This window comes from Astatotilapia calliptera, chromosome 23 (assembly GCF_900246225.1).
Source record: "Astatotilapia calliptera chromosome 23, fAstCal1.2, whole genome shotgun sequence".
Classification (NCBI taxonomy): Eukaryota; Metazoa; Chordata; class Actinopteri; order Cichliformes; family Cichlidae; genus Astatotilapia; species Astatotilapia calliptera.
In genome coordinates this window covers 41,420,996-41,434,839 of record NC_039323.1, presented here as the reverse complement: position 1 = coordinate 41,434,839, position 13,844 = coordinate 41,420,996, and the positions used below count along the sequence as shown (strand labels likewise).

The 13,844-nt window shown below is 45.2% G+C and overlaps 1 protein-coding gene across 4 annotated transcripts in view; it reads right to left on the bottom strand.

Moving 5' to 3' along the window:
* Positions 1-13,844, bottom strand: part of hecw2b (HECT, C2 and WW domain containing E3 ubiquitin protein ligase 2b) — a 72,031-nt gene that overhangs the window by 31,137 nt on the left and 27,050 nt on the right. For all 4 annotated transcript variants that reach the window (XM_026160245.1, XM_026160244.1, XM_026160246.1 and 1 more), the window contains 4 exons: positions 6,254-6,396; positions 5,652-5,752; positions 2,851-3,746; positions 2,524-2,665 (listed from right to left, as the gene is read on the bottom strand). In XM_026160245.1, coding sequence (XP_026016030.1) covers positions 2,524-2,665; positions 2,851-3,746; positions 5,652-5,752; positions 6,254-6,396 — 1,282 coding nt within the window. The remainder of the gene's footprint in view (positions 1-2,523; positions 2,666-2,850; positions 3,747-5,651; positions 5,753-6,253; positions 6,397-13,844) is intronic.

Here is a 13,844-nt window from a genome sequence, read left to right as displayed (position 1 = left end):
TCAGGAGCAGGACCACGCCTCCTAACATGCTCCTTCCAGTTGTCATCTATAAATGTTCCTCAAGTTTGGCAAGCTGTTCATTCTCGTTTACTTGCCCCACCCTCCCTCCTTCCTTGTTCTCAATTCTTTAACTTCTTCACTTCTATTTAGTGCATGAGGATCTGCCAGGCCCGGGAGCCGTCGCCAGTCCCCTTCGAGGCCTTCCCCAAACCGCAGCTCAATACATGTCCAAGCATCACCTTTACCTACCAAAACACTGTCAAACCTAAAATGAGGACGTGGGCCCAGCTAGTGAAGTATAAATATACTCCATGGCTTCTACTGAAAAGAGTTCAGTAGACGACGTGGGCTCTCATGCCACCCTCATAAAGTCTGTTTCTGATTGTTGTCACTGAAATTCACACCAATGACTTGCTGGAAATCCTTTTGTAGGGCTCTGGCAGTGCTCATCCTGTTCCTCCTTGCACAAAGGAGCAGACGCTGGTATTGCCAATGGGTTAGGAACCTTGTATCAGCTGGTTCAGCTCTCCTAGAGTAACCATCTCCTGGAATCACTTCCATGCTGTTGAGACCATGCTAGGAGCAAGCCTTCTGGCAATGGCACATATTGATGTGCCATCCTGGACCGGATGGCAATTTAATACGTCCGTTTCTGTCAGTATGGAATTGACGTATTGATTTCGTATTGAATATGTCATTCCTTTATTGGACTACCTTTGCAAAGTCTGTAGGGTCCAGACATCGACCCTAGCCAAATGCATAACCAGTGAAAAACGGTCCAAAAAGAAATGAGGATGTGGAGACGCAGATAATCGACAAGTAGTTTGATGGTGTCGTACCCTTGTGGGGAGATTAGGACTGTTCTGCCCTGTGTCAGTCTGGATGAATACCTGCTGTTAGTAGCTCCTTTACTTGTCCTGCCAGGTCATTGAGTGCTGTTAGTATAGAGGTAGAGGCAGTAGAGGGGCACTATTTGTGATCAACTATGAAAAGGTCACTATTGTGACCTTTAACTTTTGTGATAATTAGACCAATTAAAGTAAAAAGATGAGTTTTGGTGCAGTTTTTGGTGCATAAATACTACATGCAATAGTGAGCAGACTGTTGTGTATTGAAATGTATAATATAATGCCCTGTATACTCATAATGGTAATAGGGGTAGCATGAGGATTGGGTTGGGGCCTTTCTGTATGGAGTGTGTATGTTTTCGTCATGGCTCCTCCCACAGTCCAAACATATGCAGTAAGTGGAGTTAGTCTGTCTTCATGCATGCTCAATCATCCAGTTAAGGAAATCAGTTAGTCGGTGGTGCTGGTGTCATTCTGCAGATGTTTATAAGGTTGGGGAAACCTTCAGTCAGCTGAAACTGAAGAACCGATGATTCTAAATTGTCCATAGGTGTGAATGTGGAACATGACTACGGATGATGTCTGTCTGTGTTGACCCTGCGACAGACTGGTGATCTGTCTTGGGTGTACCCCACCTGTAATCTTATCACAACTTGGATAGCCCTCCCATAGCCCCAAAGTTTGATAAGTGGAAAGAGAATGCATGGATGGATGGAAGCTTAATAATTATAAAAATAAGAAGAAGAAGAAGAAAATATTTGTGTCTGGAGTTGAAATGGTCAAAAGAACATTTGGTTAAACTTTTGCTCAGTGCCTTGGATATGGGTTTTTACATATGGATTTGTTGATCTGGTTAGATGTGCAAAGGTTATGTTAAACTTTCACATTGTTACACATGAAACCACTCACATTTAATGTAAAAAATATAATTACTATAATCATTAAAAGATCAGGCTGAAAATCTGAAATGTCCTGATATACATGGCCAAGGTTTTTATTTTTAAAAATGCATTTCTTACACTCTACATACTTGAATAATATGTAATGCCTGGATGAATTAAACTCCTCTGGTATGGACAGATCTATTGCTCAAGATAGCTGCATTACAGAAGCAGAAAAATTATTCAATATGTTGTTAAAGAATTAGGTTTGTTACACATGAGGATAAAACTACAGCAGAATGTTAAGACTTGTATTCTTGTTCTTACAGTATGTGAACAATGTGGACCCAAAACAGTACAAACAGAAAACTGCGTAACATGATGACGAGCAGACAAAAGCTGAGGGTACAAATAAACATGGAGACACTTGCAGAAAGTGAACATACAGGTGCAAGCAACTGGGAGATCGTGGCTGAGGAAAGTAGAGCTGAATAAAACACATAAAAAAAACTATCAAAATAAAACAGCAAATAACATACGAAGGAACAGTTATAACTATAAAACCTGAAGACTAAACAGAGTATAAAAAGCAGACAAAACCTGCAACCGGAGATTTGCACAATCAAATGAAAAACTATGAGTGAAAACAAAAGGAGTCCTTTGAATGTATTTGGTACTCCTGTATTTTTTCTGTTTCTTTTTGTATACTTTATATAATAAAAAATGAAATCGTGTTTGAAACTTTTTTTCAGTGCCTTTAGCAAAACTTTGAAACTTTTTGTGACAGAACCTACCAGCTTTAGATGTCATGCTTCTTCCTTGCTCAGCCATGCAGGTGGATAGCGAAGGTGGTGCTGGCCCATTTGCCTCACTGCTTGATGGCTCCCCCGGTTCCTCCTCTGCCTTTGGAACAACTGCTTTTCTTGTTCTCACTTCCTGAAAAAAATGAGAGAGGAAACATGCAGGGGTGAAGCTTTGTCAAAGCTCTTGTCAAGATGACAGTGATTGTCAGCAATGAACTATTGATAATTTATAGTTTCACTTCAGCTTTTAAAGGTAATCTGCCACATGTAGAACCAATATTAAAGAGGGATGATGCTCCTAAAGTCACAGTGCCTCACCTGAATGGGTGAAAGAGGACCAAGTGAGGGATTGCAGTGTACTTCTGGGTTTTTCCCAGTCCTGATGCTGTGCTCCTGACTTGGACATTCCCCTGGAGATTCTCCAGATCTGACTTCAGCTGCCTCAGCCCTTGATACCTGAGATGAGTTGGAAGCTGTAGCAGTTTCTCCAACAACCTGTGCAGCCATTGTTCTGGCAGCTTCTTCAATTCTATCTGCTGATTGTCGTGTCTGTATTGGGAGTGCAGCAGCACCTTCTTGTGCTCCTGCTCCAGCTTCAGGCCCTGCAGTGTTGGCTCCAGACTGAGCACCAGCAGAAGAACCTGCCTCTCCCGTGGCCTGAACTCCAGGCCCTGCCTCACATGAGCCCTGTGACTCGCCTTTTGAACCACTGCTCCCCTGTGGAGACTCAGGTGTAGCTGAGTTGGTATTCTGCTGTGTCTTTGTTTCCAGCGATTGATCCCAGTGCTGCCCAGCTCCTTCCTCATCCTCATCTGAGTCAATGTGTAGCATGGCACTGAGCCGTGTGTCTGTGGGAAAGCTGGAGCTGAGCTTTGGTAATGGCCCTGCTGCAGGTCGGTCCCCAATGCTCCTGGGACCTTCGAGAGAATCTAGGTAGTCATTAAGTGACACCTGCCTTTGGGTGAAGCTGCCAAGAGCCACAGGAAGCAGATTCACCTCTCCCACTTGCCCAGGCTCCTGCCACACACTGTCATCGCCATAGTAACATGAACCATTAACATATAAGGAGCCCTCATCAGAACCAATGCGAGAAGGTCCACATGTAGCACCTAAAGACGAGGGGAGCTGATGGAGATCTTCGTCGTCAGAGGGACTCCCAGGGTCACCATTCATCACACCACCCAGGATCGTTCCCAGAGGGTCTGGCGAAGCTTCTAGAGCAGAAAAGAGGATGGATGAGAAGGACAGGATGTGACAACTGAGAGATAAATAACGTGTGCTTTCATGACATGTTAGCAGAACAAAAACAACACCTCCCACTTCCTCGTCTTCTTCTGGCTGTTTCTGTTAGGGGTTGCCACGGGGGAACATCTTATTCCATCTCGCTCTATCTCTAGCATCCTCCTCTGTCACACCAATTGTTTGCATGTGCTCCTTCACAACATCCATGAATCTTCTCTGTGGTCTCTGTGGGTGCTGGTCACGCCCAGAGAAAACCTTAGCATCTTCAGCTCTGTCACCTCCAGCTCGGCCTCGTGTCTTTTTGTCACTGTCTCCAAACCACTCACCGTGTAGACCAGGTTTCGCTACAATCTTCTAAACGTACTCTTTCATTCTTGCTGCTATTGTAACAAATCACACCGTGACACCCATCTCTATACACTCCACTCTGCTTGCCCCTATCTTGTTCACCGCTCTTGTGTACTGTCCGTGGCTTTGGAAGGTTGACCACAGGTACTTGAACACACCCTGCTCCTCACTATTACGCCTTTCTTATTTACACACATGTATTTTATCTTGTTTTCACTGACTTTCATTCCTCTTCTCTCCACAGCATGCCTCCACATGCATGTGGCATGTGGATCTTGGTCATTTTTTTGACATGTTTTTATGGCCCTCGCAGTGCTTTTGTTTTTACATTTTGCAACACACCGCTGCTGCCCAGAGTTCCACAGGAACTCAAGAGGAGACATCAGGCCAGAGCAAGAGTTAAAACAAGGAGAAGGGAATATAAATCCCCTGTTCCATCAGTCATCATAGGGAATGTGAGGTCTCTGACTAATAAGATGGAGCTGATAAAACATCAGAGGCAGTATTGGGAGGCAGCTTATTATGCATGGAGGCATGGCTGCACTCAGTGCCACCGGCTTCGTCATCTGGCTTTTTCACTGCTCGGGCCAACAGAGAGGCCAAGCTGAGCAGTTAGAGGAAAGGTGGAGGGATTGCAGTGTTTATTAATGAAAGGTGGTGTATTCCAGGATATGTTACTGTGAAGGAACATCTCTCCTCACCTAACGTTAAACTTTTAGCTGTCAGTGTGCGCCCATATTATTTATCGCAGGAATTCTCCTCCACTATATTAACTTTTTTTTGTACCACCATCAGCTAATGGTGCAGCAGCGTGTAACATCATACATGCAACTGTTGATGGCCTATAGTGTAAACACACAGAGGCATTGATCACCATCAGTGGTTATTTTAACCATGTCAGTCTAGACTCCACTCTGCCAACTTTCCAGCTGCATGTGGACTGTAAAACACAGGACAAACGAACAGTTCTCTCTACAACTTCTGTTCCCTTTCAGTCGATTCACTCGGTACAACACATAAGGCTGGGACATATATACACGTCCCGCAGAGCAGCCACCGAACTGGAATCGGACCACCACCACCTTAGTGTGCAGCAGACCAAGCAGACAGGACAGTATGAGCCACCGAAGGGGCTGTAACATCCAATCGATAAAACCAAAGCAAACCAAAGTGTGCGAGTGAAAGTTCATATCCACAGACTCAATGGGTTCAAACGGGGGCTACAAACGGCCTCCAGCACCAAAGATAAGTCCCAAGCAGGGACACTGGACTTAAGCACAGGTCTCAGCCAGCGAACCCCTTTCAGAAAACATATGGCAAGGGGATGTGCACCTCGTGTCACCCCATCAAAGCCAACATGACAAGCAAATATAGCCGCTAGACAGACCTTAACTGTTGAAAATGAAAGGCCCGTATTCAGCAGCTCCTGCAGGAATGTCAAAACATCCACAATAGAGCACTGAAATGAGTATGGAGGTCCTGGCACCATTGCTCGAAGGCTCACCATTTGTAAGCGTACACATACACACCTTCTTGTCCAGCTGAAGTGATGTCCACTCTGAACATAAGCTGCCCGCTCACATGGTCCATAGGAAGACGACGACACAGGCTGTAGCTGACTGTCTGATCACTGCACACACATAAACAATTGTTTTGTCCCTACTGACAAACACCTACTAGCATTTCAATACGGTACAGAAAACAAGCTCTCTTTCCTCAGCACACTGATCTCAATCTGCATCAACTACATTCTGCTGATTTATATGCAGTTTTCCACAATGGGGAATTTATTGGTAATTTCTGTGCAACTTGCCTGGAGACTGACAATTGTTGTTAACACTGCACAAACTGTATGCCATCATTGCTTACTTAAATTAATGCCTGACCAGCAAGCTGGTTGGGAATTATGGATAGGTACTGACTGAACTACATAACTACTACCCTCCAGAGAAGGTTGCTCTTTCTGTCTTAAAGAACAACCTTCTATGAAAGAAACGTAAAAAAAAAGTACAACACACGTGACACCGTCACTGACGCTGAGTCTGACTGACTTTCCTTGCACAGTTGTTTTGTCCTTTACCTGTTTTTGGTTCTGAACCCATCTCATGTTTGGCTCTGCGTGCCAACTTACTCAGCAGCTGGCCGTTCCAGAAGTCTCCGGATGGGGATGATCAGCTGGCCCAGGAAGCGCTTGATGATTGGCCGGCTCTTGGCAAACTTGTCCTTCACCTCAATCTCCAGCACATCAGTTATCAAAGCCACAAATGTATATTTCTAAAGAAAGAGTAAATAGCAAAATGCTGGAAAGTTTAGTATATTTATACAGTTTTGCTTGCATTACATAAAGTTAATTATTGACTCTGCCCAGTGACTCTACCTGGCCTACCACTTCTCAGTTGCTGTCGTTCCTAATCATTTCTACTAACAGTTGACTGCAGAATATTTACAGTGGGGCAAAAAAGTATTTAGTCAGCCACCGATTGTGCAAGTTCCCCCACCTAAAATGATGACAGAGGTCAGTAATTTGCACCAGAGGTACACTTCAACTGTGAGAGACAGAATGTGAAAAAAAAATCCATGAATCCACATGGTAGGATTTGTAAAGAATTTATTCTGGTCGATTCTAGCACCAGTTTTCTACAGAACGTTGTTGGAAATTAAAGAAAAGGGCAGACTTCCATCAAATATGAATTCTGCAAACATTAATCTCCTGCTAAAACCAGGCAAAGACCCTGTATATCCCTCAAGCTATCGTCCAATATCCCTTATAAATGTAGACCTTAAAATAATCTGCAAAGCTCTCTCAAAGAGACTGGAGAAAATAACCCCCCTCTTAATTCATCCTGACCAAACTGGTTTCATAAAAGGTAGGCACTCATCAACAAATACACGTAGATTACTTCATTTGATAGACTACTCATACAGTAAAAACCTAGAAACTACAATATTCTCTTTAGACGCAGAAAAAGCATTTGACAGAGTTAACTGGAAATTTCTGTTTGCAACTTTACACAAATTTGGTTTTGGATCCTCTTTCATAAACTGGTTAAAAATATTATATAATTCCCCAACAGCTTGTGTTAGAACAAATGACCAGACATCCTCCAGCTTCTGTCTCTTGAGGGGCACCAGGCAGGGATGCCCACTCTCCCCTTCACTGTTTGCAATTTTTATTGAACCACTAGCAGCAGCAATTAGACAGAATTCAGTAATTAAGGGCATAAAATGCAAGAACGTGGAACATAAAATCAGCCTTTATGCGGATGATGTGTTACTCTTTCTCCAAAATTCACAAACCAATATCTCTGGGGTGATTGAATTGATAAACTCTTTTGCAAGAATATCAGATTACTCAATTAACTGGTCAAAATCTACAGTCCTACCGATTAATTGCTCCTTCCATAATTCCTCTTCTACACCACTGCAATCGGGAAATATAAAATATTTAGGTATTAATGTTTCTCCCAAGCTTGCAGATCTAACTAAATTAAACCATATCCCACTTTTAAAGAAGGTAGAAGATGATCTGGCTAGATGGAAATGTCTACCCATATCACTCATGGGAAGGGTTGCCGCTATAAAAATGATGGTCTTACCAAAAATAAATTATTTATTCTCAATGATCCCAACTAAACCGCCACAAGATTGGTTCAGATCTCTAGATTCATGTATGTCCAAATTCCTTTGGAAAAATAAACCCCCACGTATAAGCTTAAAAACACTACAAAAGACCAAGGATAAAGGAGGACTAGAACTGCCTAACTTTCAGCACTACTTCTTAGCCAACAGGCTTCAGTTTATCTCAGGATGGCTAAAACACACCCTCTTAGATGAACCTTGGCTAGATGTAGAACAAGCACTCTGCAATAATCTAGAGATCTCAGACCTACCATTTATCAGCTCAAACATCCAACGACATGAATGCTTTAAAAGCATCAACATCAGCTCTTCTCTGACAGCATGGTGGGAGTTTCTAAAATTGACGGCGTCTTCATTAATCCCATGCAAACGTACACCTATCTGGAACAACCCTGACATATTACAAAACAATAATATGATAAACTTTTCAGATTGGAGTGATAAAGGAATCAAATATTTAGAACATATACTAGAAGGAACAGAATTTATCTCATTTGACGGACTAGTTACACAATATGGGATCAACAAGAAAAGATTTTTAGAATATCAACAAATTAAATCCATAGTAAAAAAGAAATTTAAACCGGGTCAAGTTGAACTACAAACACCACCAAGTGTGGGTCAATTTCTTACTCTTAAAACCCCCAAATTACTATCCAAAATATACAGAATGCTTTCTAAAACAGATGAATCAATATCACTTCCTACTGCAAAATGGGAAGCGGATTTATCAGTTAACTTAGACCTAAACTTCTGGTCTCAGATTATCTTAAAAACCTTTAATCTAATTAGAAATCCCAGTCTTCAATTAATTCAATACAAAATATTACATAGAGTGCACTATACAGGTCATCGGATGTTCAAGATGGGCTTTACGTCTACCAACAACTGCTCACACTGCCAAACCAATTCACCGGACAATTATATCCACGCTCTTTGGTTCTGTCCACCAGTTCAGAAGTTTTGGCGCGAGATATGTGAAGACTTATCAAAGTGTCTGAAATGTAACATTCCAACTTCCCCCTTAGTGTGTTTGTTGGGCAGCTTAGATAATGTCACTTCAGAAAAGAATATCGCCCATATGATTTTCACTGCCCTATGCATAGCCAAGAAAACAGTCCTCATGAACTGGAAAAATAAAAATAATCTTAATTCTAACCAATATAGAAATTATCTATTAGATTACATTAGTCTTGATACAGCCTCTGCCACCACATCAGATCAATTGCTCTGGGCTCCTTTGATCAGCTCCATCACCTAGTGGGGGTGGGGGGTCATAGTTTGGTCCCGCCTTCATTGTTGTGATTGGTGTGGGGGTAGGGACAGGCTTAGGGCGTCGGGGGGTTCCCCGGAGGCATCTTCCTTGGGGGGCTCAACCCGGGGTAGCGGTCATGTCCGGTTAGGGGCTCTGTTGGCTCTCAGGTGACTGTTTCCTCGCGGCTGCGTGCAGCGGGGCTAGGGGAGGGTCTGTGCTGACGGACGTGGGTTACTGACCTGGTAGCCTGGCTGCCCCTGGGTGGGTCCGGGATGGGCGTGAGGTTCTGGGGGCGCTCCGTCTCTGGGCTGGGACCCGGACCGGGCCTCGGGGGCTTGGGTCCTGGTTGGTGTGTTGCCGGGGTTGTGGGCGGGTGGGTGCATGGGGGCCCGGCCCTGGAGCAGGGTGCCGCCGGTGCATCGAGCCACCTGGGGGGCTCTTCAACTGGTGGGGGAGATTGTCACATCTTGCAGGAGCTCTCCTCTCCTCAGGAGCTCCCTCTGCAGGAGGGGGAGATACAGGAGAGGTGGAGGAAGATCTCAGCCTGGGTGTTTATTGTCTTATGTAGTCTGGAAGATGAGTGGATGGTGGGGTGGGTGCAGTTTTCTCTGTGGTGGGGTTGGGTGGACTGTCCCGGGCTCTGTGGGGCCGGGCGGCGCTGCTGCGCTGGGCCCCGGTCTGGATGGGCCTGGGCCCCCTTTCCCTGGCGGGTCGCGGAGTGTGGGGGTGCCTACTGGGGTCAGCGGGGGAGCTGGCCCCAGGGAGGGGTCACTTGCCCCTCCCTTCCTTCCCTCCCCATCTCCAGCTGCCTCCCTCTTCCCGCTCCACCACAACCACCCACACATGCAGGGCCTTGGAGTAGGGGTATGTCACCAGGGTGCAGAGGAGGCTACCCCCCCCTCTGTCCCCTTCTGGCTGCCTCTGCCTCAATTTTATCCCACAACTTAGACATTCACATTACTCACACTCTCATTACACATACATATAGGATCTTGGGGGTGGGCACGATACACGGAGTCCAAAGTACCATCAGGGTGTACACCCCACCCCTGGCATCGTTGCCCACCTCTCAATGTTAAATACACGTAGACATTGAGGGCTAGCAGGAGGGACCATGCGCTTACCTGCTGCTCTCTGGCAGGTAGCTCCAAGCCCTCCTGGGTTTTAAATGCACCTTAAAACACACATGCATCAACACTACAATGAGCGGGTGGAGGGAGGTTTGGAGTCTTCTCTCACCCCCATTCTCTGCGACCTGCTGGAGCAGGGGGGGCTAGGAGGAGGAGTTGGCCGTCCGACTGCGGTCTGGAGTGTGGAGCCTTCCTGCTGCTGCGGAGTCGGGGCGGTCTGCCTCCCCCCACCGCAGGGAAAAGGGAAACACCACCTGGGTCTGGGTGCAGTTCCCCCCTCCAGGGGCGGGGGCACCTAGACCCGGTTTGTAGAGTACGCTTGGGGAGTGTGATCGTGTGTACAACGTCTCTTTATGTCTGTCTCCACGTTGGTTGAGTGTGGAGTAAGTGCATATGAGCGCATGAGGGTGGGAATGGATGTTTGTATCTGTGTGTGCCTGTATGTCTGTGTCTATATGTCAGGTTGGGTGTCAGGCGCCACCTCTCTGGGGACATCTCAGGCCCTCCAAGGTTTGGAGGCCTATCTCCCCCTACCACCACTTCCCCTGCCAGTGGCGGACCCCCTCAGACATCGGTGCGTTGGTGGTTCTTTGTGTTCGGGGATGGGCGTCCAGGTACACACCGGCTCACTCCTTGGCGGCCGCTTATCGGGGCCTGGAGCCTGGGGCTCGCTCGGGCCACTTCGGAGGTGGGGTGCCCCCGGCCTCTCGGCCTGGGGCTCGGTCACTCAGGCGCAGCTGGCTGCCGGCGGAGCTCACGGGCGCGTCACTGCAACTCCCCCTGGCTTCTGCTCCGTGGCTGCTGAGTGAGCCCTCATCTGGGACTCTCCTCAGCTCTTTCTGGGACAGTGGCGCGGCTGCCCCTCTGTTGGTCTTCCTTGGTCTCTTGTGTTCTGGGGGCCTCTGGATGTCTGGAGTTTTGATCTCCTCCACACCTGCTTCATGCCCTGAAGGACGGGGCTGTGGCCCCCCCACACCCTCTAGCAGATCATTACATGAAGGAACCTTTTAAAAAACAAAAAACAAGCGCGTCCATGCTCACAGGTGTACACACGGGTGATCACACCCACAAACTACACCCTTTTTGGCTCCTACCTCAAAGCACACTGTGTTCTGTTGATCTTATGTGCTGCACAATAATGTTTAACATTTAGTATTTACTGTCATATTCCCATATATCATTGTGATGTTGTTTATTCTATTACTCTTGTTCTCTTCTGCTTGCTTTCTTTTTTCTTTCTCAGCAGGTGACCCAGGTGATTGATATATGCATTTTTTTTTTCTCTGCCCGTTCTGTTGGTTTTTGTTTTTTGCCCTTCTCCCCCGTCCCTCTTCTCAGCTGTTTCTCTTTCCCTCTTTCTTTCTCCCCTTCTTTCCCCCAGTCAAGTCTGTCCCGTATTCAGTAAGTGAAAATAAAATAAACAATAAAAGGTGAATCAAATGGACCATTACGGCAAGGCTGGGATGATCAGTTTGGTAAAGTAAATCCGTTGGGCATCTTTCTTTGCCTTTAGACAACAATTCTGATGCAAAAGAGCCAAACGGGACAGGCAAAAAAAAAAAGAAAAAAAAATTTTTATTGGTAAATCAGGGTGGAAAATAAGTATTTGGTCAATAACAAAAATACAACTCAATACTTTGTAACATAACCTTTGTTGGCAATAACAGAGGTCAAACGTTTACTATAGGTCTTTACCAGGTTTGCACACACAGTAGCTGGTATTTTGGCCCATTCCTCCATGCAGATCTTCTCGAGAGCAGTGATGTTTTGGGGCTGTCGCCGAGCAACACGGACTTTCAACTCCCGCCACAGATTTTCTATGGGGTTGAGGTCTGGAGACTGGCTAGGCCACTCCAGGACTTTCAAATGCTTCTTACGGAGCCACTCCTTTGTTGCCCGGGCGGTGTGTTTTGGATCATTGTCATGTTGGAAGACCCAGCCTCGTTTCATCTTCAAAGTTCTCACTGATGGAAGGAGGTTTTGGCTCAAAATCTCACGATACATGGCCCCATTCATTCTGTCCTTAACACGGATCAGTCGTCCTGTCCCCTTGGCACAAAAAAACAGCCCCATAGCATGATGTTTCCACCCCCATGCTTCACAGTAGGTATGGTGTTCTTGGGATGCAACTCAGTATTCTTCTTCCTCCAAACACGACGAGTTGAGTTTATACCAAAAAGTTCTACTTTGGTTTCATCTGACCACATGACATTCTCCCAATTTTTTCACACCAAGCTGCTTGCCTATTGTAGATTCACTCTTCCCAGTCTGGTGCAGGTCTACAATACTTTTCCTGGTGTCCTTCGAAAGCTCTTTGGTCTTGGCCATGGCGGAGTTTGGAGTCTGACTGTTTGAGGCTGTGGACAGGTGTCTTTTATACAGATGATGAGTTCAAACAGGTGCCATTCATACAGGTAACGAGTGGGGGACAGAAAAGCTTCTTACAGAAGATGTTACAGGTCTGTGAGAGCCAGAGATTTTCCTTGTTTGAGGTGACCAAATACTTATTTTCCACCCTGATTTACGAATAAATTCTTTACAAATCCTACCATGTGGATTCATGGATTTTTCTTTCACATTCTGTCTCTCACAGTTGAAGTGTACCTCGTGTGCAGATTACTGACCTCTGTCATCATTTTAAGTGGGGGAACTTGCACAATCGGTGGCTGACTAAATACTTTTTTGCCCCACTGTAGTAGCAAGTAAATTTCTCAACTGAAATATTGCACAGGTGCCATTCTATCACAGTACCACACTGGAATTTACTGGAATGACAGTATTACATAGCTGGCATGGTGGATTCAAACAGAACAAAGTAAAAAAGCTGCTTCAAAATGAAAACAGTGAAGGGAGAAAAGAAGAGGACAAAGCAAGGATTAACCTGGGACAAGGATTTACAGAGTTTTAGGATTTAAGGGGCTTAAAAACAGAAACCCAGGAGTTATCATCTAACTGATGGCTAAGTAACAAACCATGCCATATATATATATATATTAGGGGTGCAACGATACACAAAATTCACGGTTCGGTTCGGTTCGATACATTGGTGTCACGGTTCGATATTTTTTCGATACAAATAAAATGTTCATGCATTTTTAATTTGTCATTTATTAAAATTATAAATATATATTTTAACTCAAAAGTACAGTTTTTAAATTTAACCCTAACCCTTGTGCGTGTTTTTTATTTTGACAGCGAATGCACACCTGTGGACCACTTATGTGCACCCCTGGTTATTTAGCTCGTCATATTGCAGCCACAGAAATTATTTTGTCCATGAAACCATAAAGCTGCACTTTCTTTTTGCCTTATAGTCTGATTTGTCATAACTTCTCCGTTTTGTGGTAAGCTTTTCTTTGGCTGTCACTTCTTCACCCTGACCTGTCTTATTTGGCTCAGCAGAACTGAAATGCTTTTACACACGCACTGCATGGGGCTAGACGGCCAACACGTTAACGAGCTAACTGCGCTAACACACTAGTTCACACCAATGTAATTGAGCATTGCATGGCACATCCAACATACTGTTTTACTTTAGTCCATGACTCGCTTACCTTCAGGGTCATACGTCACATGAAAACCAAAATAATTCCAAACGCCAGATCTGAATGAGAGTGGGGGAGGTCCATGTTAAAAGGAGAGCTTAACTTCTGTCTCGCTAGCTTGCCCTGCGCTCTTCCTTCTGACTATGCTGTCTG